The sequence below is a fragment of the Achroia grisella genome, unplaced genomic scaffold (genome assembly GCF_030625045.1).
Source record: "Achroia grisella isolate CSIRO2021 unplaced genomic scaffold, CSIRO_AGI_Agris_v1 utg352, whole genome shotgun sequence".
Classification (NCBI taxonomy): domain Eukaryota; kingdom Metazoa; phylum Arthropoda; class Insecta; order Lepidoptera; family Pyralidae; genus Achroia; species Achroia grisella.
Genome location: NW_026712812.1, coordinates 362502 through 385552, shown reverse-complemented (window position 1 = coordinate 385552; position 23051 = coordinate 362502). Strand labels below are relative to the sequence as shown.

At 31.2% G+C, this 23051-nt stretch overlaps 1 protein-coding gene across 1 annotated transcript in view; it reads right to left on the bottom strand.

The window, feature by feature from the left end:
- Nucleotides 1-23051, bottom strand: part of LOC131843851 (uncharacterized) — a 47769-nt gene that overhangs the window by 10192 nt on the left and 14526 nt on the right. Inside the window, exon 3 of the mRNA XM_059192608.1 lies at nt 3649-3787. Coding sequence (XP_059048591.1) covers nt 3649-3787 — 139 coding nt within the window. The remainder of the gene's footprint in view (nt 1-3648; nt 3788-23051) is intronic.

Below are 23051 nucleotides of genomic sequence, written 5' to 3'. Positions count from 1 at the left end.
CATTTTCTGGAATTTAATTCTTAATAAGCTCGCAATTGCTAGCCATAACCTCATATACTATTTAGGTTTTTGTTTTTATTTAGAATTTAGATTTCTAAAATAATTGTTTTAGGATGTACCCAATGATAGCTAAGAGGGTATATACATATACATCGAAAAATGATTTATTTCATCATTATAATTCATTCTTTGTAAAAGGATACACTAATACACAGTGTAAAATCAAAAAAGTTCCAGACTACAACTTTAAAGTGGATGTTTTCATGACTGTGATTTTTTTTAGTTAACTAATTTAGTTTTTTTTTATTTGAAAGGAGGTATCTCCCATTTCGTCCTATATAAATTTTATTAAGATCTACGTAGTAGTTTTTGACGGAAAACGACTTCCATCGTAATGTGGAAGTGGGTGGAAGTAGTACGTATAATAATTAAGTTGATATAGTTTATTAATTAGGATATGATAAGTGTAATAATTGAACGACTACCGTGACTACCTATTATTTAATTACTAAATTGTATAGTTCAGTGATTCAATTAGTTAATTCATACGAGTTAATTTCAATTACAAACCTTCTATTCTATTTCAACAACAAAGTTTGTATTATATAAATACAAAAGGACATCTAATTAGCTTTAAAGTAAGCCGAGGTAATCATCAAAGTGTTCGTTACTAAATTCCAACATTAACTGGGGTAAATATCTATTATAACAATAGTAATTACTATAGTACAATACGATCCATTAGTAGATTACTTGTCTAAATTAAATTACTTCGGGAGACTGAATAATATTACTTATACAACTTATATAAGTGGCTACTGAATTTTAAAAAGAAACAAGAAACTGACTTAACAAAGATCTCTTATTTATATAAAGTACCTATACATGATATTCACCTAATTAATGAATACTAATTATATTAACATACAACTGTTATCAAAGATGGAATATTTAGAAATACTAATTTAGGTACATATAATTTTTTTAATTTTTGTGCAAGAACCAGATTTTAACTCATGACTTCTTGAAGCTAATAAGTTAGAGCAGCAAACCATTGTGCCACGATTATCTCACCAAATAACTAACGAGTATATTATTAAACATATTTGTAATAAGTTGTATTGTAAGTACAATGTTATGTAAGTTTGTATACTGTCCGAAGTGTATCTATAGGTACATTATTAATACCTATATTACATCATTTGTAGGTATATTATCAGCTAAATTAAATAGAAATCTATCTTTAATAGATAATTAAATAAATGTAACATTGACAAAAATCCATCTGCTTTACAAACTATAAATTTAAAAAAGATTTTAAACCACATTTACAGCAACAGAAACTAAGTTTTTAATTAAGTGTTGGGTAGCGGAGCGTAGTTGCATATCTACTTTCTTGTTTTCCTATTTAAAACTCTTAACATTGCACTTACACATTTTGCATTTTTTATACTTTATATTACTACCTATATATAGTTTTATACATTTTCATACCTATTTATACGTCTCTAATTACATTTTAGTATATAAAAATTTATTAATTCTGGCACCTACATACTCCAATCTGTAAATCCAATTTCAAGTTCTTCAATTTTTGTAGGATTTCATTGTAGTAGTTTTTTGTTTATCTCAAAGCTTTTATATAACTGTCTTCAATAAGTGTTAGTGAAGGAGTTCACTAACACAATACAGTATTGTAGAAGTCTACATGTGTAGTTATATGATTGTAGCATTGATTAAGCGTATTGCATGCAAGGGTCTACTGGTCAAGGTGATCTGATAAAAGTTAGCAGACCCTGAACTGTGCATTTTGCTATACAACGACGGTTTCTGTTTACTGAGCCCGTCTTTGAATATTCCGGGAATGGTCTGAGAAATTAATAACACTCTAATTTATGTAATTAGGCAATAAACAAAGACGTTGTTCTAAACATAATATTTAAATATTGATGTAATTTCATAGTAAATTACAAATTTATAATGTGAATTGGAAATCGGCAATTTTATATTTATGGAATTAGTATACCAACCAATATCTAATTAAATTGAACAATTTCGTCTTTTCATCGTGAAAGTAATAAAAAATTTTATAAGCAAGGAATGATTTTTATTACAGAAATCATTTTACCATTACCACGCAGTTGTGAATCACTGCAACACACCCTTCTATTTTATATAAAGGTTATATATAATATAGTCTAACAATTTTATAAAAACCAAGTAAAACATAAATTAAAAGAAACAAAACATTGTAAATCAACAAAATGGGTTTATTCAGATTTACGGCACGTCCTATGGGAATATGCTGGTTTTCAGTGACACCAGTGTGCAGTATAATATGTTAAATTGTCTGTACATTGCTATTTTCTCTTCAACCTTATTTGATTTATACATAATACCAGTTATGTAATAATATGGCAATATTATAGATTGTAATCATTATTTTACAACGTGCCACATCGCGCTAGTATTCCCAAGGCACTAGCGGCATTCCCTCTCTGAATAACCATTCTGTTCAAGTTCAATTATCTTTTATAAAGTTCCAGTCTTGCGATTTCATTCGCAACTTTTTTAAAGGAAATGGCGCCGTCCTCCGTTTCCGCTCGCCTGTTCATTATCACTTTATATTTTTTAGTCGTTTTTTTATTTTCGTTATATTATCCTCATGTTAAATTACCTATAACCTTTACAAGCATTAGGGAGTAAATTATTAAAAGAAGTTTTCAGAGATAGTTTCAAAAATTAACACGTTAATTTAAACAAACCCTTCAACTTTATAATAAATAAATAACTCTAGACAATTTCCACAGCGCTATCTAGTCCCACGGTTTTTTTTTATAAAATACATACATAAAATACATAGAAAACGGCCAGAACGATAAAAACAATAATAGAACCATGAATAGAAATGCTTGCACCGTGCGGGGAATCAAATTCGCGATCATCGGAAGTAAAGCGGTGTGCTAAACCGCTAGAACACCAAGGCCATCATTATACAAAATTAAGAATCAGATATATACGCATATATTATACAGATTCTGTAAGGAGAATTGTCAAGTATAAATGTTTCACTGAAACAAAATAGAGTTGGCGGCGTTATATACTACGAAGAATAAGTACCTACCTACAGTTGGCTTGAGAAGTTTTGCAACTGTTCTTAAGAGGCAGTAGAACTTTATCACGTAACATTGTTTGAAAAGTTCGTTTATCTAAGCTACTATTTTAGTGCGTGAGCTCTATTTTGAATATGGTAACTTAATAAACTCGTATTTGGGGAACATACGTTTCTGCATTTTGTTTCATCAGTGAATTATCCTAAGAAAGAACTTTGGAACTACTGAATCGCTTATATAACTTTTCTACTAATAAACAAGAGTAGAGCGTTGTGGCCCAGTGATTTACTACCCTGACTTACACCGGAGAATTCAAATCTGGCCGACATAAGAAAATAATTCGAGAGACGATAGTAGGTTTCCCCCTGTCAAGTCGGATTCAAAATATACTCATCGAAATGTGACCATATCAATTATTGCGTTCACCACAGCAACAGTTTACAATGTCTCTGATCAAACCCACCTGTATCTTTTTTATTTCTTTATACCAATAAACAGAATTCTGTCTAAGTACAGTTATTATTTTCATATATACCTTAGCAACTTTCTCATCGAGCAGCCACTGCAATGCAGTATTGGAGGTGTTGGCTAAGGCGACAAGAGCTGCATGTTCCCACACCACGTGCTCCCAGTGGTCTGTCATGATGGACGCACATAGCATCGCCGTCGAACAGCTGAAACAATGGCGTTACATCACTATCTATGTAGGTACAATACTATGGTATTTTTGTTTATTTTACTGCTATTTTTTATGGATAAATATGGAATGATACATCCCCATGCGCTATCGGTACCAGAGAAGGATGAAAGGATGAGAATGAAGTCTGTTCAGTTAGTCCATCGTGGCAAATTGACAAGGAATTATCACTAGAGGGACAACGTAAAGATCGACCTCATATCGGACCTCAGATCGGCACCTACCTGTATCGCTACCAATACCTATTAATAAATCCCCCCTTCCCTCTCTTCTGTCTTTGTAGTAATTCAATCCAGACTAATTTCCTTAACCATAAGAATAACAAATGTTTTATAATCCTTTAGTGGCCAACACTACCTTCGCCCAGGTGCTCATAACCCTGTTTATTAATTTATGAGCATCCGGAAGTAAGCCTATATTATTTTATATCAACCTTCCAAACAGTTAAAAAAATTCTCAAATTGCTGCTGTTATTTAGGAGTTTGATTTCTTCATTACAAAATCAAAATTATTGATATAAATGTAGATTTTAGATATTGTATCCTTGTCTGGTGAGCTTTTCTTATTAAAGAATGCGAGAATACTGTGGGATGTGAAACTATAAAGTGAGTGTGACCGCATTATATGAAATCAACATTCAGAATACTTGATTAATGTATGAAAATCAATGTCATATATAGAATGACGTAAGTCTTATGCATTTACAAAAAATATCAGAATAATCCATATAAAAATAGTCTAAAAGATATATATTTTTAAATTGTAATAAATATTTAAATAAGTTATTAAAATAAGAATCTTTCTATGTGTATTTAGGAGTTTGTTATGAAGGCTCACCCAACTTCGTTCATTAATATCTTAGATACTTACTTGAAGTTTTGTTATTTAGTAGGCATGTCATGCCAAACAAGTGAAATGAGTTTGAACTAAATGAGTATTCAGGAAACATCTACAACGGTCTTAAACTTTCTTAAAATACGGAAATCTAATTTTGTGATTTCCTAATTAATAAGTTGCTTCCCTGACTTAGAGACAAAAATAGAAAAGTTTCGTAAATTTAATTGGGATACTAATTTTTGTGTTGTTTATTTTATGTAAAACTATGGGACATTGATTGGGCCCAGAAAGAGACAAGGTAGATTTCCTTCATGGCCTGAGAATGAGGGGCAAGTCAGATATTGAGTGTGATTTGACATTGGGTTTGTTTTTAAAAAAAAATTCAGATGGGGTGCTTGCTGAGATGCAAGGACCAGAAGGAATCAGGGAGGCGCAGTGAGTTCCTTATTCCTCCTTGTGTACGCTCATGAACAGACTGAAATAGCATTTATACAGATGCAAATTATGTAACCGTCTTATTAATTGTGTACCATCAAAAAATACATATTTATATTTTCATTATTAATATATGTTCGTCCTGCTTATGCGTGAAGGTATGATTATGACCTATTATTTATTTTAGATTATTAGGTAAAATAATACTTAATAACTTCATAAGTTTAAGGTGTTCGCCTCTGTAATTTCATTGCTATATATTAAAGAAGGGTGAGAGATACTCTTCAAATGAAGATGCTATATGACAGAAAATAATAACCATGCCTATTGATAACAACTATGAAGGATATCATGAAATCATACGTCAATTCTTGAGAATCAATAAGTCATAAAGAGATTGCTAATCTTCATATATTTATATAGAAAAAATGACCACAAAATACATACTTATTTATAAAAAGTATTTACGTACATCAAATTCAATTGTATATTAAAAAGGAAAGCGTGTCCTATCTGAATCGGCCTAGACTTATATATATATTTTAATCTCCACCCCGGGGTGAATTTCGTATAACTTTATCCCTCGTGAATAACGCGAATTGTTAACGAAGCTGACAACTTGAATGGTTTGCTGACAAAAAACTTTTTTAGAATCCAAAGAAATAAATGTCTCGTTATGTTCAAAGTTATTTGTTTTATTACACTGTAATAGACAAAAGAAAGGTAATACATAAATTAATATACCTTCATGATGGTATCTGTTGGGATAATTAGATATATGTATGTATATATCAATTAGCATTATTTAGCATCACATACTGCTTCCGCGCTTTCAGTTTACGCCCGGTTTAGCAGAGAATGTTTAGATTAAATTTATGTTTATTGAGATGGTTTTTTATTTGTGTTGAATTGGTTCGTAAAGAACTATATTTAATTTATTCAATGTATTTAATTTAGACTATGATTTTCTTTTTTATATAGTTTTATACAGTTGTTGTTGTTTTGTTATGTCGTCGTTGTCACCACAGCGCTTACCACGCCCACAGTTCGCTGAATATATTTGAACCCTAAATGGCAGCAAGCGGGTTTTTTTTTTAATTAATTTTTTGTTTATTATCAGTGTATCTTTCAGAAAAATAATTAGCACGTATTGTTTTTGGTGCCGGCGAGATTTGAACTCATTATCTCTTAGGTGTACGTCGGGTGTAGGAAACCCATGGCCATGAAATTCTTCAGTATTATCGTCATTAATCATGTATGTGGACATAATAATCTACCTATACATACAACCAATTATTATGTTTACACAGATACGTACAGTAGTTATTGTTTGAATTACAAATGCTAATATGAATCCTTAATAATATAAGTACGATTTACATAAGAGAGAATGATTGATAGCATTGTAGTCTAGTTGTTTTCTACTACTTTCTATCTACCTATATTTTAACGGTCTTTTCGGTGATGGAGAAACCAATACCACATCAGATTTCAATATACCCAACAAAATGTGCGTATAGAAATAAGTGATGTAAAAGGATATAATAATAAGCCACAATTCACATAGATCTCAAAAGTTACACGAAACAATTTATGAATACAAATGTTTGTATATTTTTGTTTAAATAATCTTGGACAATTACCACAGTGCCATCTGGTTTCACGGTCAGCAGAGCTTAAGTTATGAGTACAGGCAGTCCTCGACTTACCTCGTTTCAAGTTACGTCGAACAATGTTTTGACACTATTGCTCAAGCATATGTCAATTGTTTCGATTTATGGCATAGGATGATCTTAATTTTGAGAGAAGTTTAAACGTTAATAATGATATTTCTGTAGCCTATCAGTGTTACCAAAACTTGTAATTTTTTTTATTTTTGATCCTAACTCTTGAGTTTTACATATAAGCATATGAAAAAATACATATGTCTCGACTTACGTCGTGTATTTTGAGAACCTAACATGCCGTAATACGAGGAGTGTCTGTATTAGACAACTGTAATAATATACATAGGAAACACTCAAACCAATACAAATATGCGAGTAATCACACTAGAGTGTGCTAATAAACTGCTACTTCACTGTCATCATCATCATCATCTCAGCCCGGAAGACGTCCAATGCTGAACAAAGGCCTCTCGCAAAGATCTCTACGACGATGTCCTGCGCTGCTCGCATCCAATGCCTTCCAGTGATCTTGACCAGATCGTCGGTCCACCTTGCTGGAGGCCTTCCCACGCTGCGTCTTCCAGTCCGTGGTCGCCACTCGAGGACTTTACTGCCCCAAGGGCCATCTGTCCTATGAGCTATGTGCCTTGCCCATTGCCACTTCAGAGTCGCAATTCTTTGGGCTATGTCGGTCACTCTGGTTCTTCTGCGGATCTCCTCATTTCTGATTCGATCTAGTTCACTGTAAGCATTATAAAATGGAATACTTGTTGGTTAATTTAGGTTTAGGTAGGAATTGGCATTTGAAGTTTTTAAGAACACACTTATCTGCTTTACTCACTTACGTAAATTGATTGATTCAATTGCTTACCCGAGGCAATTCAAAAGGTTTGTACGATATCGTCGAAGATACAGAAATACGAAATGGGTCCCTATCGCTATTTCGTATTTCTTCAGATAAGTGACTGTGTCAACATCGTAGAAAACAGTTTCGACTTAGAATAATAATAAATTTAATTTGAACATTCTCTGAAAATTTGATGTTTTCTTTCTAACGATTACATAAATATAAATCCGCTCTGTAGCCAGCTTGTAAATTCCGATATATGCATTCTCTTGAAGACGTTTATTAAATCTAGCAATATTCACATAATCACGCTTAAGATTTTCATATTTTTTTATATTTACTTTTATATTTTGAAGGTCTTTTTACATACTATTAAAAAACGTAAGTACATATACATATATAAATATTATATAGTACGTAGTAGATTCATAAGCTTGAAATCGGGGACAACAAGTATATATGTTTTCTTTTTGCTCATCTCTTTCTTTTTATTTTTGTATCGTTAAACTAATACAGAAATAAAGAGGTATGAAATTATTCAGGACATCTGTGTATCTTTGAAATATTAAAATTAAAAGTGTGTGTTTAAAAATCTATTTAATTAAATTTAGAACCTTTAATTTATTTCTTTGGAGCCCGTATTCGTATTTTTTTTATAAAATATCAATCAATATATATATATTGATTTCAGTTAGATGAGTCCAAAATTAAATTTTACACCGAGCTATTTTTAAATGTATGAATTAAGCTTCAAAGGGTTTACAAAAGCTACATGAGGTTGCGGTTTCGAGGGTTGGTTCATCTACTAAGCTTCTATACCTCAAACCTAAATTATTGAGTTAAGGGACAAATATTTTGGCATGCAGGTAAGATTTAATTTTGACTTTGTTACGTTAAATAGTTTACATATTATGAAATACATTAATTTTACATACAATTTATAAGATACCAGTTATAAATAAGCTCGATATAAGTAATACTGTTTTGTATGTACTTTTCTCTCGCTGTCATTTTTTAGGCTATTGAGAAATAAATATTTAACGAAAAGAAAATGATAATATTTCTGGGTCGTAATGTTTGGATTGGTTTGAACATAATAAATTAGATTATAAAAAAATCATCTACATATATAGATATTGATTAAAAAACTCATATTTTTCGTAATCCATAGATGCTTGTTGATGGCAATGATTGTAGTATAAAAAATATATAATAATAATAATAATAATAATATGATTTATTTATTTCTCCTCACAAACATGATGGCAACAATACATGTAGTATTTTTTATAGTAAAATACTTAAATTTATTATTTTAATCGATTTGCTGTGAGGAGCTGGTGTCTGAGATAGGCATAACCTGTAATACAGATCACCAGGCCCCCAACCGAAAATTTATATAAGTTAAACAAATTATGATGCTTATACTACACTAAATAAATTATAATTATACAACGTTTAGAGATATAAAGAAAAAAAAACGAAAAAAATAGTAGGCAAATTAATAAAGTAGAGAGTACACAGTTGTGGAAAGAGAATGTTGGAATACCATTGAGAAGGGTGGGCCTATGTGTGTGAGTGCGTGTGTGTGTGTGTATGCGTGTGTATAATCTACGCGTATAAAACATTATAAATCAATAATTAATTTAATTACTCTCTAAGGATTTCTCCTATTCGACTAAATATCTAAATATACATCACATATCTACATTATCTATATAATAAATGTAGGTATCAACAAAACAGGTAACACTTTATCTAATTTCCCACGAGCCTTTGCCTAATTTCCATTCGCTAATTGTGAGCCTATTTGTTTTGTCTATTGAATTTCCCTTTATTTGTATAAGGTATTACTTATTGTGTTAATTAATAAATATAGGTAATTACGCATAATGTATATGTATTGTTTGATATCTGTATAGTTAGTGTAATTACTAGGAATTGACGAAATAACATCTTGGTCGGCATGAAGCATGCTACAAGTGAAACATTGTAACTATTACTGTTTTGTAATAACTGTTATGTGATTTAGGTTTACACAATAGAACAATTATGTAATTATATAACTCTCTAATGGTATATAATAATAAAAAATAGGCCTTCAGTTAACTTTAATTTCCAAGTTATATTATTAAAAGAATTCTTGACGGTACAATTGTTCAAAGCTTTATAAATGAAAAATATTTCAACAAGTAAATATGATGAACAAGCGAAAAGTTCCGTTTTTGTAATAAAATTTAATAATTGGTATCCACAAAAGAAGATATTTAATCATCACTGGCCTCACAACTGCAGGGATTGGGGAATCTAAGGTTCTCTTGACATAACGATGTGAAATCCAGGGACTGGCGGAAAGATTCGCAGATAGCGCCTGAGTCATTGGACCAGCTTAATGAAATGAAAGGGATCAAACAGTTTAATAAAAATAACCACCAGATTGAACTACAATAAATAAAACAAATTGCCAATTAGCAGTATTCAAGAGGAAAATAAAACACTTAGTGTTCTCTTATAAGTATTGGTATTAGTATTACTTTTTCATCAGCGTGAATACCTAGTATCTATAAGCCATGAAAAATACTGTTGTTTTTATTTAATAAATTCGTGTTACAATATTCGTTTTACTTTTATCACCATAAGTATTACAAACCATTCCACTAAAACTCAATTTTTAAAATTTTTAATCTGTAAATTATGAAGACATGAAAAAATATGTTGTACTTGTAAATTATTTCGGAAACGGATACCTACGAATTATGCCGCTTTATATCATACTTTGATCAATCAGCGAGTAGACAGCAGAGAACTGTGTAATAACGCTGTGCCAAGTCTGCTACTCTAGTAAAGTAGACACAATTATTATATTATCGCTTATGTTCTTTATCTACACCCACTCCAGTTATTGTTCACCCCATATTGATACTAGTAACTTTGTCTCAATTGTCAGTATTTTACAAGAAATGTTTTTTGTTTATAAACCGATTGGTATACAAAGACACAAAATTTTAAAGCTTACCGTAATATTTTACTGAAAACCGAACCACAATTGGGTAGGCCGTTTCAGAAAATTCTAACAATCAATATTTTGTTTTACAGAAAAAAGTTCTAATATATATCAATATTTTGGCTTTTATTTATTTTGGCATGGCGGATTAAAGACCTAGAGACATTTTCTGTCAGTCAACCATAGGACAGACAGAGATTCATGTGGGCGGACATTATCAATTATATATATATGTATTGCTAATAACTATCATATAACTGCAATGTATGACAATGTCCATACAATTGCATGTTTCATAGCAATTCAGGCTTTACCTGAAATAATTGGATGGCACACGGAGTGCGTGACACGAAGCGAACCATTAGTATTCAAAGCCTATCGGATAGAAAATTTCAGACTAGTTTGTGACTTTCACAAAACCTTAATATTAGCTGTTTATTGAGCACAGTATGGACAACTCGTGTTGGTACCAACTCACTTAAAGCTATAATATATTTTACGTGCTTTTTAAACAATTTATTTGTATCATGAATACCAAGTAAGTAAATGCTATATTTATACAGAGGGTGACTTTATAAAGTAAAAGTTGTCTGTAGTTCTATATCTTCGATTTCTCTGCACGCTGGAGAAATAAATAAGAATACATTACGAGTAAGTTATGATTTTCCAACTATAGTGTTTTAAGAGACGAGTAAGGAACAAGGTTCAAATACATTTGTGCAAGAGAAGAAAAACTGTGTGAGTCTAACTAAGATCGTTCTCAAAAGTAACACCCTTGAGAACGATCTTAGTAAGACTAAGTGCATTTTTTTTCGAAACGGTATAGGTTTTTTCGTCTTATAAATGATGTACACTTCACACTGGTGAGGTACTGCAGAAATTAGTTTAAGGGTACAGGAGGTCTGGCATGTTCTTTTAGTTTGTACAAAAGTCTAAATTTTAAAAGATATAAAAAAATATCTACACGATAGATAACGTCTTAACAAAAACAAAGACATAATATAACTTGGTTTATGACGGAACAATTTTACAGTTCCGGCGAATAGTAAAAATAACAAACAAAAGTAAACAAACTGAATAATGAGTCTCTTATTATGATAGCTCGCATTAATTAATTATAAAGATATTTCAAACAACAGAGTATTGAAGTAGAATTTATAAGAAAATAACTGAATACTCTGATTAAGTTAAAGTTGAATATTCATTAAAAAAACTCTCACCTTTCCTTAGGAGACCCATAGGTACTTTATTTTAAGTACATACTTTATGAAGAGATTAAGTACTACATTCAACAAATTAAGAGAGGCTCTCTAAATGAATGCGACGGTGAATAGCGGTGCTTTTGCGGTGTGTAGGCTGAGAAATATTACCACACTAATAATACCTAATGTGTAAATGTTGTCTAAGGTTTACATTATTAATAGGTAAAGTTTGAATGTTATATAAATATTATTATGTTTAAATATACTGTAAATAGGTTTGTACATGCAAAAATTAATTGTGTTTTTAATAATAATACGTTGTGAAAAGTCAGATGATTTATATTATGGTCTATTCCCATTTTCAAAATATACGATCTTTATTCTGAGGTGAAACTGAGGTACCCATTTTGTGTAAATATACGACGTTTTACGGTCTAATTCTGGTAGACTGCTTGGAATATAATACCTACGTTAGCATATTGTTGCAGACCGATACTTTAATTTTATTTTTACATAAATAAAATAGCTTATTTTACCCAACGCGTAACAACAGACTTTTTATGAAACAGATTTACACAAAGAAATATTTGCACTCTGAAATGTTTTGGCTAGGTTTAATTTATTATTAGTTGCCATGTTTTTGTTTTTTTTTTATTAAATTTTACTTGTACATTTAGGTATATATCGTAGGTTAAACATAAGACATGCCTTTCTGAAACATATGTAATGTAATAAATTACTCTTATAGAGATTATATTTAAAAAAAAATATTTGGAGATTTTTCTTTATAATTTACTTATTAATCTCTACTGATATCATAAGATTTTAAGTGTGTTTGGTTAAATGCGCTAAGCTCTGGAATTACTTGAACAAAAAGAAAAATCATGTTACATTTGGATAGCACTTTTATCGATGAAGGTAGTATAGTATATATGTATAGGCTATACTGTTGTAACATGACGATACGTCCGATAGAAACGGAGAATTGATAAAAAGAGTGAAGTAGTGTATATCAGCTAGTATAATAATGGCTGAAAATTAATGTTTCTGATGTACATGTGAAAATTTAGGCATCATTTTGATTTATAGATAATAATGTCACAGAAAGAGAGAGTGTTACTAATAATCGGATGACTGGATCCATTGCTAACAGTCAGGTCGTCAGGTCGACCTCCAAGCGCTCTCCCTGAAAACTATCATTCTTAATTCTTAGTATACACACCACGAATGGCATCATTAAAATAACGTTACAGAAATAAACTGAAATGAGTAAATACAGTGAAAGAATGCGGACGCGCTACGAAGTAACGAGCGTGCTATGCTATGGATACGAGCTACGAGAACGTCAATGCTACGTCAAATTTCAAATGTCGCATGTTATTTTCCCTCCTTAACTTTCTTCTGTTCATTCACGATGATTTATCATAATTTAATATGAAATGTACTTAATTCCTAGTATAAACACCGTAATGGGCATCAGTGAGCACTAACGCTTCCACTGATGCCCCGCCAGCGTATACCGTTAGCACAGGATACCATCAACATCTATTAAAATAGCGTTACAGAAATGAACTGAAATGAGTAAATACAGTGAAAGAATGCGAACGCGCTACGAAGTAACGAGCGTGCTACGCTATGGTTACGAGCTACGAGAACGTCCGTGCTACGTCAAATTTAAAATGTTGCATGTTACTTTGCCTCGTTAACTTTCTTTTGTTCAGTCACGACGGTTTATCATAATTTAATATGAAATATGCGATAAATATAAAATTGAACTTTATATTATAGAAAAGATATTGTTTTTAAGTACCGTGTCTTAATAATACATAACAATATCTGGCTGATTCTTAATTTCTGGATCTTTATAAAATTGTAAGTGAAAATAGATGTAACAGATTAACATAATGAGATAAACCACATATTAGGTATATAAAATATTACAGAATTTATAGCATTAGAAAATTGGGAAAATAATCGTTTAACCGAATTCTGTACATTGTATACTAGATATATCTCTTTACAATAAAATTGACTACATGCATGGTATAGGTACAAATTATTTGTATCAGCACTCATATATTGACCTGCACTGTAGGAAAGTCGTAAAAACAAGTGAAGGTGTTACCGTACCTACAAAATTGCCAGCAACAGGGATTTTGGCAACCAATTTCAAAGGATGCTGAACATAAATCACTCTCGAAGCCTTTCTTTGTTACTCGGATTTTCTACATTCCAGTTTGAATGTATTTGTTGTCTGTTGTCCTCCTTATGTTAAGTTAAGATAACACACAGTTGGTTTTCATGTATTTTTATTACAAGCTTGTTGTTGTAATACAAAAAATACATTTTCATATTTTTGACATAGGAGTAAAATTCTGGCGTTATTTATTCTGTTAGTATTCATATTGTATATAGACTTGGAGTTTGATTGTATAACGCAGTTGTATTCTATATAATATTATATATAATCTATAGTAATAAAAGACGAACTATTTGACAGTATGTCCAGACTGACTAGTATACGTTTTGTAACAAGAACTGTCAATTGATTTATCTATTATAGGAAAACTTTATATCAATCCAATAAAATTAAAAATCAATACAACTGCGTTACAATATAATTATTACCCGATGACTCACACTCAACCCATCTCGAGATCAAGCTGTATGGCGCCAAAAATACACAAGACTATAGATATCTATGCTACTTTTTACAAAGTCTCCAGCTGCTATAAGGCAATTCCCTGATTATCATGAATTAATGATGTAACTTAACAGTTACACTCGAGGAATACTGCTTTGGAATAAACGTTTCATGTAATTTTGTTTACTCTTTATTAGAGCCAGTAATTTAATTAAAAACTTTATAAAAGTTTTATACCGTCCGTCCCTTTCCGGCGGTTCGTCTTCATTGTCGTAATTATTTAATCTCGAAACTCAGTAAGATTCATAAAGAAATTTAAAGACTAACCTTTAATAATGGCTTAAGAAAATAAGCTACATTATATTGCGTAGAATAGAGGCATAATTTATTCTCGATTCAAATTTACTTATCTCAAAAAGACAGAGTAAGAATACATAACAAAGTACGGAACATATATACAGACATTATGTCTCTACTCTTTTTCAGTATGAACATTCTTTGCTCGTGTAGTACTAATTTGTCTTTGTCGTTCTGTAATCGTATTTCGTAAGAGCCGACTTGGAATAAAGATTACTTAGTAAAATAGAAAAATCTATATATCAAACAACATTAAGTTGTTTGATATATAGATTATATATATTATAGACAGTATAGTTATTAATCTCCTTGACCAGTATGTTGTAAATAAGCTAATATCCTCCTGTTTTACGTATTCATAATACCTCGCGATAGGTCATCAACAAGTTGTTATGGGTATCTTGACTTCTTTACGAATTTTGCTGGAAATGTTTATATATTTGTGAATACATATTTTATTAACTATGACTTTCAATATAGTTTTTTGGAATTGGAATCGCAGACAAGCCAATAGTACACCTGATGGTAAGTGGTAACCATCGCCTTTATACATTAACAGCACCGGGTCAACATGTTACAAAGTGAACATAATTGACCAAATAAGCTGCTCGGTAGCAGAAATAGGTGAGAAGCAGGCGTCTTTTCAAGACTAACTAGTAAATAGATTTTGCACATTATAATTATTAACATAATGTTTTAAAATATTGTAAATATCGATTTACGGATCTGCATTAAAAAGGCAAAATGTTTAAATATCAGTGCACACGTGTGTATAATATCTAAAACTCAATATGTAGGATGGCCCCGGGTTAAATGGACCGTCAGCTTTAAAAATGGACAGACTCGATTAAATGGTTTTGCTGTGTCGCTTTAAAGAACCTTTTCAGTGGGTAATGTATTTTATTTTTATTGATCTAAAATAAAGTACCTTTATTTGATGACCTGTTAAATGGTACTATTTTAGTTTGCATTAAATGGAGCTATATATTATGAATTGTACTGCATTCCATCAATCCTTTTAGAGTAAAAATTTTTATGCAATTATAGCAAAACCCAAATGATAGATTGTAATCACTATGTATCTCCTATATACATATACAGGATTACGGTCATCACAGAATATATTGTGGTCTCTTAACCGCTGCCACATTAAGTTTTTATGCATCAGCTGTATCATGTTAGTGAGGTATATCATCTTTCAAAGCGGATTACGACTAGCAAAGAAACCTGATAGCAGTTTAGGTAAGATAAAAGAACCCATGCAGACAATAAAAATTACAGGATAAAAGACCTGACATCTATGTCTGCTGGAATGGCAATGGATGGATGGATATGACAGATTTACGAGTCACATGTTAATGTCGCTGTAGTGCTGTTGATGTGTGCGACAGGTATAGCTTACCATTAATTACTTAGTCATCTGCTTCTTCTTTATCCCATTTATTTGGGGTCGGCGTAATATGTTTTTTTCTTTTATTCATCTCTGTTCGCAATCATCTTGTTATTTACTCCCTTTCTTACCATATCATCTTTCACACAGTCCATCCATCTCTTTTTTGGTCTACCTCTGCCCTTATAACTATCCACATTCATATGTAACAACTTCCTTAGGATATGATCTTCATTCCTACGCATTACATGCCCATATATACTATTATTTACTTAGTATATTAGCTTATTTGCTTCAGCTGTTGGATACTTTTTCATTTTTTATAAAGATATAGTGTTTTCACTACATAATATTCTCCGTATCTTTTATATATAGGAGGCCGTATCCCTATTTTAATTGAACATATAAATCTAAGCACTTAAGATCAAGTGGGGGACCTGGTGACCAGTTCTCCACAAACATGTACTTTAGCATAAAATTTTACATGCTCTATTTTACTTTATATTATATCTATGTTTTTATGGATGAAGTAAATATATTATTATTAGTTGCTATTCCGATTAGATAAAAAAGGCGATTTGGTAAAATAAAGTTGATAGCTGTGAAATTAGGTGACACAAACAACATTCTATTTAGTTTTACATGGTTAAAGTCTACGAACTAAGCCTATTTTAACCAATAGACGATGAATCGCTGATAATAATGACGCATTAAGACTTAGATTAATCACGTAAGTTACAGATAGTAAGATTTATGCATAAAACAGCGATTTGTATTGTCGTTGCGGGCTCCATCGATTCCCGGGCCGGCGCGGCGCCGCAACGTCTCAGTGGGGATACAGTCATAGATCAACTTCGCATTTGATGTTGTTTGTATAATTAAATAATTCCAAGAGCTGAACTTTGAATTAATGATTATAAGTTTGCTCGTGGAATCCCTTTAGATCTTAATCTTACTGATCTAAATTTAAGTACTATTGTATATTCTATGCACTACAATATAGTCTATATTTAACGGTTAACATTCTCGTGTTACAATGTTTGTAACAAAACTCCACCGAAACGGTTTGACCGATCCTTATGAAGTTTTGTGTGCATATTTAGTAAGACCGATATTAGTACGTAAACTATTTTTTATTTCATATCGTTAAGTAATAAGAGCACCAAACCAAGAAATATTTTAATTTTTTGGACATTTTTTTTACATACGTAATTAATAAATACATACAACTCAGAATTTTACCCTTCTACTATCAGTATCATATACATATATTATATAGTACTTATTTGTGATCTCAAAATTGATTTTATGTCAGGGCATGCAAACTGTCCCTCATGATGATGATGCTGATGGTGGCCGTCTTAGATTTGATGAGAGTCCAGTGAAAAGAGCATTCCAATAAAATTCATTTAAGTACAAAATAATATTATGATAAGGTGTTTGTTTATTACGTTTATTCGCCTTAATTACTTAACTTATCATCATTAAATTAACAAAAAAGCAATGTTTACGCCGATAAAGCGCGAAAGAGTATATTTTTATTGGTGATATATATTTTTTTATATAATTAGTATAGGAAATATCTGAGTTACCACCAGATGGTAATCGATGCCTAAATACAGATGTACATATCCACTGATGTCATTGAAATATCTTCTATTATAGAAGTATATAATATTTTACTATAGTAAATCTACAAAAACACTGTTTTTGTAGTATACATAAAGATGAAAATGAATAATGAATTTCCTGTGTCTAAAAGTAAATGAACCGTCCACTTGCCACGACGAAATTGAGTTAACTAATTTAGTCATTCTATTCTATGTTCTGGCACAAATTTGCAGTTTAAAATATTCCGCTGTATTTTTTATTGGCTGAGAGCCGAATTAAAAAGTAATATATCATATTTTAGTATAGTATATAGTAGGCGTAGTGAGATTGTATTCATGGCTTGCATATAAAGCAAACGTAGTGATGGATGATAGACTGTGGTATAATCGTTCCCTTATACTCGACTTACATATTTAATGCTATATAAAAATATTTTATTGTACAAAAAATAATAAAACAATAGTAATAAATTACATGGTTTGCAAAAAATAATTAGCATAATTTGGGAAAATATTGTCTGACATATAGCAAAATTATCTATACCTACATGTACATACACATATATTAATGTAATTATTTCATCTAAAATGTAAAATGATTACTGAAACTAGTACTGTTATCATGAAGGATTCACGTAATACGAAAAAAATACATTTTAATTGAGTACCAATGTCAGAAGCGCTTTAAGATCGCTGTGAGATAAATGTTAAATCTGGAATACTTTGAATGATACTTATCAAACAATTTTATATTATTATATTTATATATGTATTATATATATCGACTAATAGAAAATACACGTTTCCAAAAATACTGTATTTTTTTACTGGTAATGTATCCTGTGATATATATAGATACTTATTTTCCTTATTATACACCTAAATATTTTAATGACAGTAATTATATACAATACCACAAGGTAATGTAATGTACTTGTTATGACGAAGTGTCAGAAGCTTTTAAGACGTTGGTTCTGTAGTTGTGTAAGTCCTTAAGTATTTTCCCCTCTGCGAAAATTAAACTCGACAGCTAGGCACTTAAAGCCTTAGAGCGAACTTATCTTTCTTTTTCCAAACTCACAACACATTCAGCTTATCGAATTTATGGCACTAGCAACAATAGTTAGAAAAAGGAAGAGGTTTTTGATAGTATTATTAAAAGTTTTTTTATGATACTGAAATGGAAAATAAACGGTCCACCTGGTGATAAGTGACAAACGCCAACTATATACATATATATCATTCTCGTGTCACAATATTAGTTACCATACTCATTTAGTTTGACCAATTTTTATGAAATATTATATGCATAGTAAGTAAGTCTGAGAATCGGCTACTATCTATTTTTCATACCCCCTAAATATATACCATAAAATTTTCACCATCAGCCTCTATTTTTTAGATGCGGCCTCTATATTTTATAAGCGGTGTCAGCTTGTATATATATATATATATATATATATATATATATATATATATGTATATAACCTTTCCATGAAGAGCGTCATAGAAATCGCGTCTTCATAAGAACCTCATGCGCTGCTATTGCGGAGGAGATTCCACTCAGCATGTCAGTGTTAATGTTTTTTTTTATACTACGATGGTGGGAACTGGGATGGAACGAACTATCTAATGGTAAAAGGTTTCCGTCGCCTATGGACGCCTGAAATAGTAGAAGTGTCACAAGCGCATTGTAGACCATTAAGAAACATTTACATAATAAAACCCTTTTCTAAAAATGCATGCCGTAGTCTCTCGAGAAAATATTATGTAGTGGTTTTATCAATTAGCTACATATTAATATGAACAGCAACTTTAGAAAAATATTTAGGTATATGAAATTAAATAAAATCGAAAATTATAAGTAGGAAACAAAAACGGTTTATTAAATTTTGGGTGGATTGCCAATGATTGTTTCTAGGTGGAACCCATAACAAACGAAGAAGGAATAATAGTACATGTATATAAATAGTACATGGTAATAATTATGGTTATGATTTTGCTGTACACGGGACGATCTAGGAAGCGATCCTAGTGTGGCTCCCCACCACTGTCCCTATATTGCTCATAACTTTATGGCCGTGTGTAGACTGTTTAAGAAATTGAATTTATTAGGAGTACCTAATATGTTCAATTTCTTAAACTGCCTTATTGGTATACCTACTTCATTTTGAAGTTTTTAAACATCATGAAAGTTTGTGTTTCCTCATTAATTCTTATAACAATGAAACATCATTACAATCGAACATATAACAATAGACCATTCTGTTGCTAACGAGTTTTTGGTTTCGGTCAGGAAATAACTGAAACAAAACTTACAAACCAACGACGTAGACACAATACTCCAATATTATTGTGTCGACTTTATTTGCCCGCTTATTTCCTGAATTCCATTGGGGTTAGACCGCATTTTTTGGTAGAAAATTGCCTTACTACGTAGAACATAATGAGCTAAAAATTGTAACTTCCAGCCTGTGCCATAATTGAAGAGACGTAATAATACCACAGCATTCGTAATATAACCTAATATATGGTTTTGGTAGTAAGTAATCCGGTGTTTAGCAATAAATGTACTGGAAAAGAGTACGCTTGCATTCGCGATGTGACGATGAATGAAAAACATTCTTATGTTATGCCAACCGGTGTTTATATAAATTAACTCCACACGTCCTTGTATGATGTAATCTATTTGCACTTCAAATTTCATTAATATGCGTTCAGTCAATTGCTTCTAAAATATAACTGGTAGACAAACTTTAGCATTAATAATATAAATTGTTTCAACCGGCATCCAATGTTGGATATTATCATAGTACAAGGATTCGTTTTTTGATTGCTGTTATACGAAGATTTCCATCTAGTCATTCAGACTAATGTTTTAATCACTAAATAGAATCAGATACGTCATCAGTTCATCGAAATTTATGGTTCCCATTCCACATATTACTAAGCAGTTTAGACTTAAGCAGTTTTTACAGAATTATTGTTATCAGAATTATCTGAGTCCTTTTTTTTAGTCTGTGGAATATCTTTACAAATTTCATGCACCCACGGACCAAGGTGATATGTAGGATTCTCACTAACTAATTAATATAATTCCAATATAACAACAGGTACATAATCTGATAGATACACTATAATAATAGTGAAAAAAGTTTAATTAGTTAATAACACGAAAACCACAATACAATCGTAACAATATAGGGTACCTATCATGTATACCATGATAATAGATAGTTATTATGAGATCACAAAGCGTGATAAGAATAAATACTATAATTTCGCTTTTGTAATATAACATAAATATCTAAATGAACACGAGTAAATAGTAAACATTGATAGTTTTGATACTTGTTGAATATTTTTAATTATAATTTGTAATTAATAATCTGTATTATAAAGTACGGTAAACTTTGTGAATTTGGAATTTCGGGGTAATCTCCAATATTACAGATCCGATTATGATCGATAGGAGTGGAGCTGCATTGAGAAATGTTGCAAAAATGGCAAAATGTGGCGTAAATTAAGTTAATAATTTAGTAAACCAAGTGATATATTTCCATAGCATAATGTCTTATGGCATACTGCTGTGGGGTAAAGCAGCCGATATAAATACTATATTTGTTTTACAAAAGAGAGCCATACGTTCTATTTATGGTATGGGTTCAAGAGAGTCATTACGTCAGTGCTTTAAAGACTCAAATATCCTCACAGTTACTTCACAATACATTTATGAAAATATTATGTATACACGGAAGAACTTAGAGAGTTTTAAAAAACTCAAAGACTGTACAAGTAGAAACTTACGCAATATAAATAAGCTTATTTTACCTAAATGCCGCCTGCACAAAACCAGTAATTCATTCTATGGTAATTGCATAAGATTTTATAATAAACTGCCAGAATCTGCATTAAATCTGACAGAGAGGCAATTCAAATCTTATATTAAACAATTTTTATGTAAGAAAGCCTATTACAGGATAGACGAATTCATAGATGACAACATATCAAGTAAATAATTAGTTTATTAGCATACAACGTTATAATTTTATTTTCTCATTGCTTTCTTGATTTAATTGATTGATTTTAGAAATATGAAAGCGTAGCGGTTTTTGCCTATTAATTGCCGCATGCATTCTTATGTAAAATGTGAATTCTATAACTATCAGATGGCAATTGTGAGTAGCTTTGACGTGGTCTAGTGTTTTGAGTAGTCATGCTCACTAAAATGTCCAGACTTGTGGCGGCGTGGTGGGCCAGGTCATTGGGCTCCCTAAAATATGGTCGAGCGCAGTGATGGCTGTCTCATCCGTCATACTCGTGAACGGGTGCTGCTTGTAGGGACTGGTCTGCTCTAATCACTATGACTGATTTCCTCTTATTAATTGTTTAACCAGTTGGTTATGTATTCAATATTTTTTCTTTTTGAGTATTTAATTGAATTAGTGCTAATTGGTGGTTTGTATTCACACACTTAAACTTAAAAATGTAAAGTAATAATAAAATTATTTAAAAGAGCAACACGCAAGTTTCTTGCTCGTTCTTCTTGTGATGAGACAGCTTTCCGAACGAGCGGTAGATTAAAAAAAATGTAATGACTATTCAAAAGTGCTTCAATGTAAGTTTATTTGAATAAATGATTTTCTATTCTATTCTATTCTATTCTAGATATATACTCTATTATGTATGCTGGTACTATCTGACATAATTATGGGGAATTCTGGCGGACAGTGCAACTCTGCCAACATTGGTAATGATTATCTATCTGCATTCAACCCTTAGAAGAATAACCAAAGCAATATCTTTTCTTCCTGCTAATATACGCTATGTGTGTACGTGATGGAGAAACTCATTGCACGTATATAGAAATAAATAGTAAGATGTAAGTGTGTGTTATTTATTTACGATGTTTATATGAGAATTAATTTCAGAGTAACATGGAAAAGCTCTACGATGCCGATGTTGCGAACGAAGCGTGTCTTATAATCCGATATAAAATGTACATGGGTATTACTTACGTGAATATATGTATGTAACTGGAGCTACCATTTCATATTACTTTCTGTATTGTTTAATATTAGTTATAGAAAGCGTGACTTACTTTCAGAAGTGGCAGGATTTGAGGGGTACAATAGTTGCTACAAATTATTTTAGTGACGACCGTGGGACATAAACAGTCTCAAGAGCATTAATTCCTTAAAAAAAATTATTAGCAATGGTTATCACTTTCCTTCAGGTAGGCTGTTGC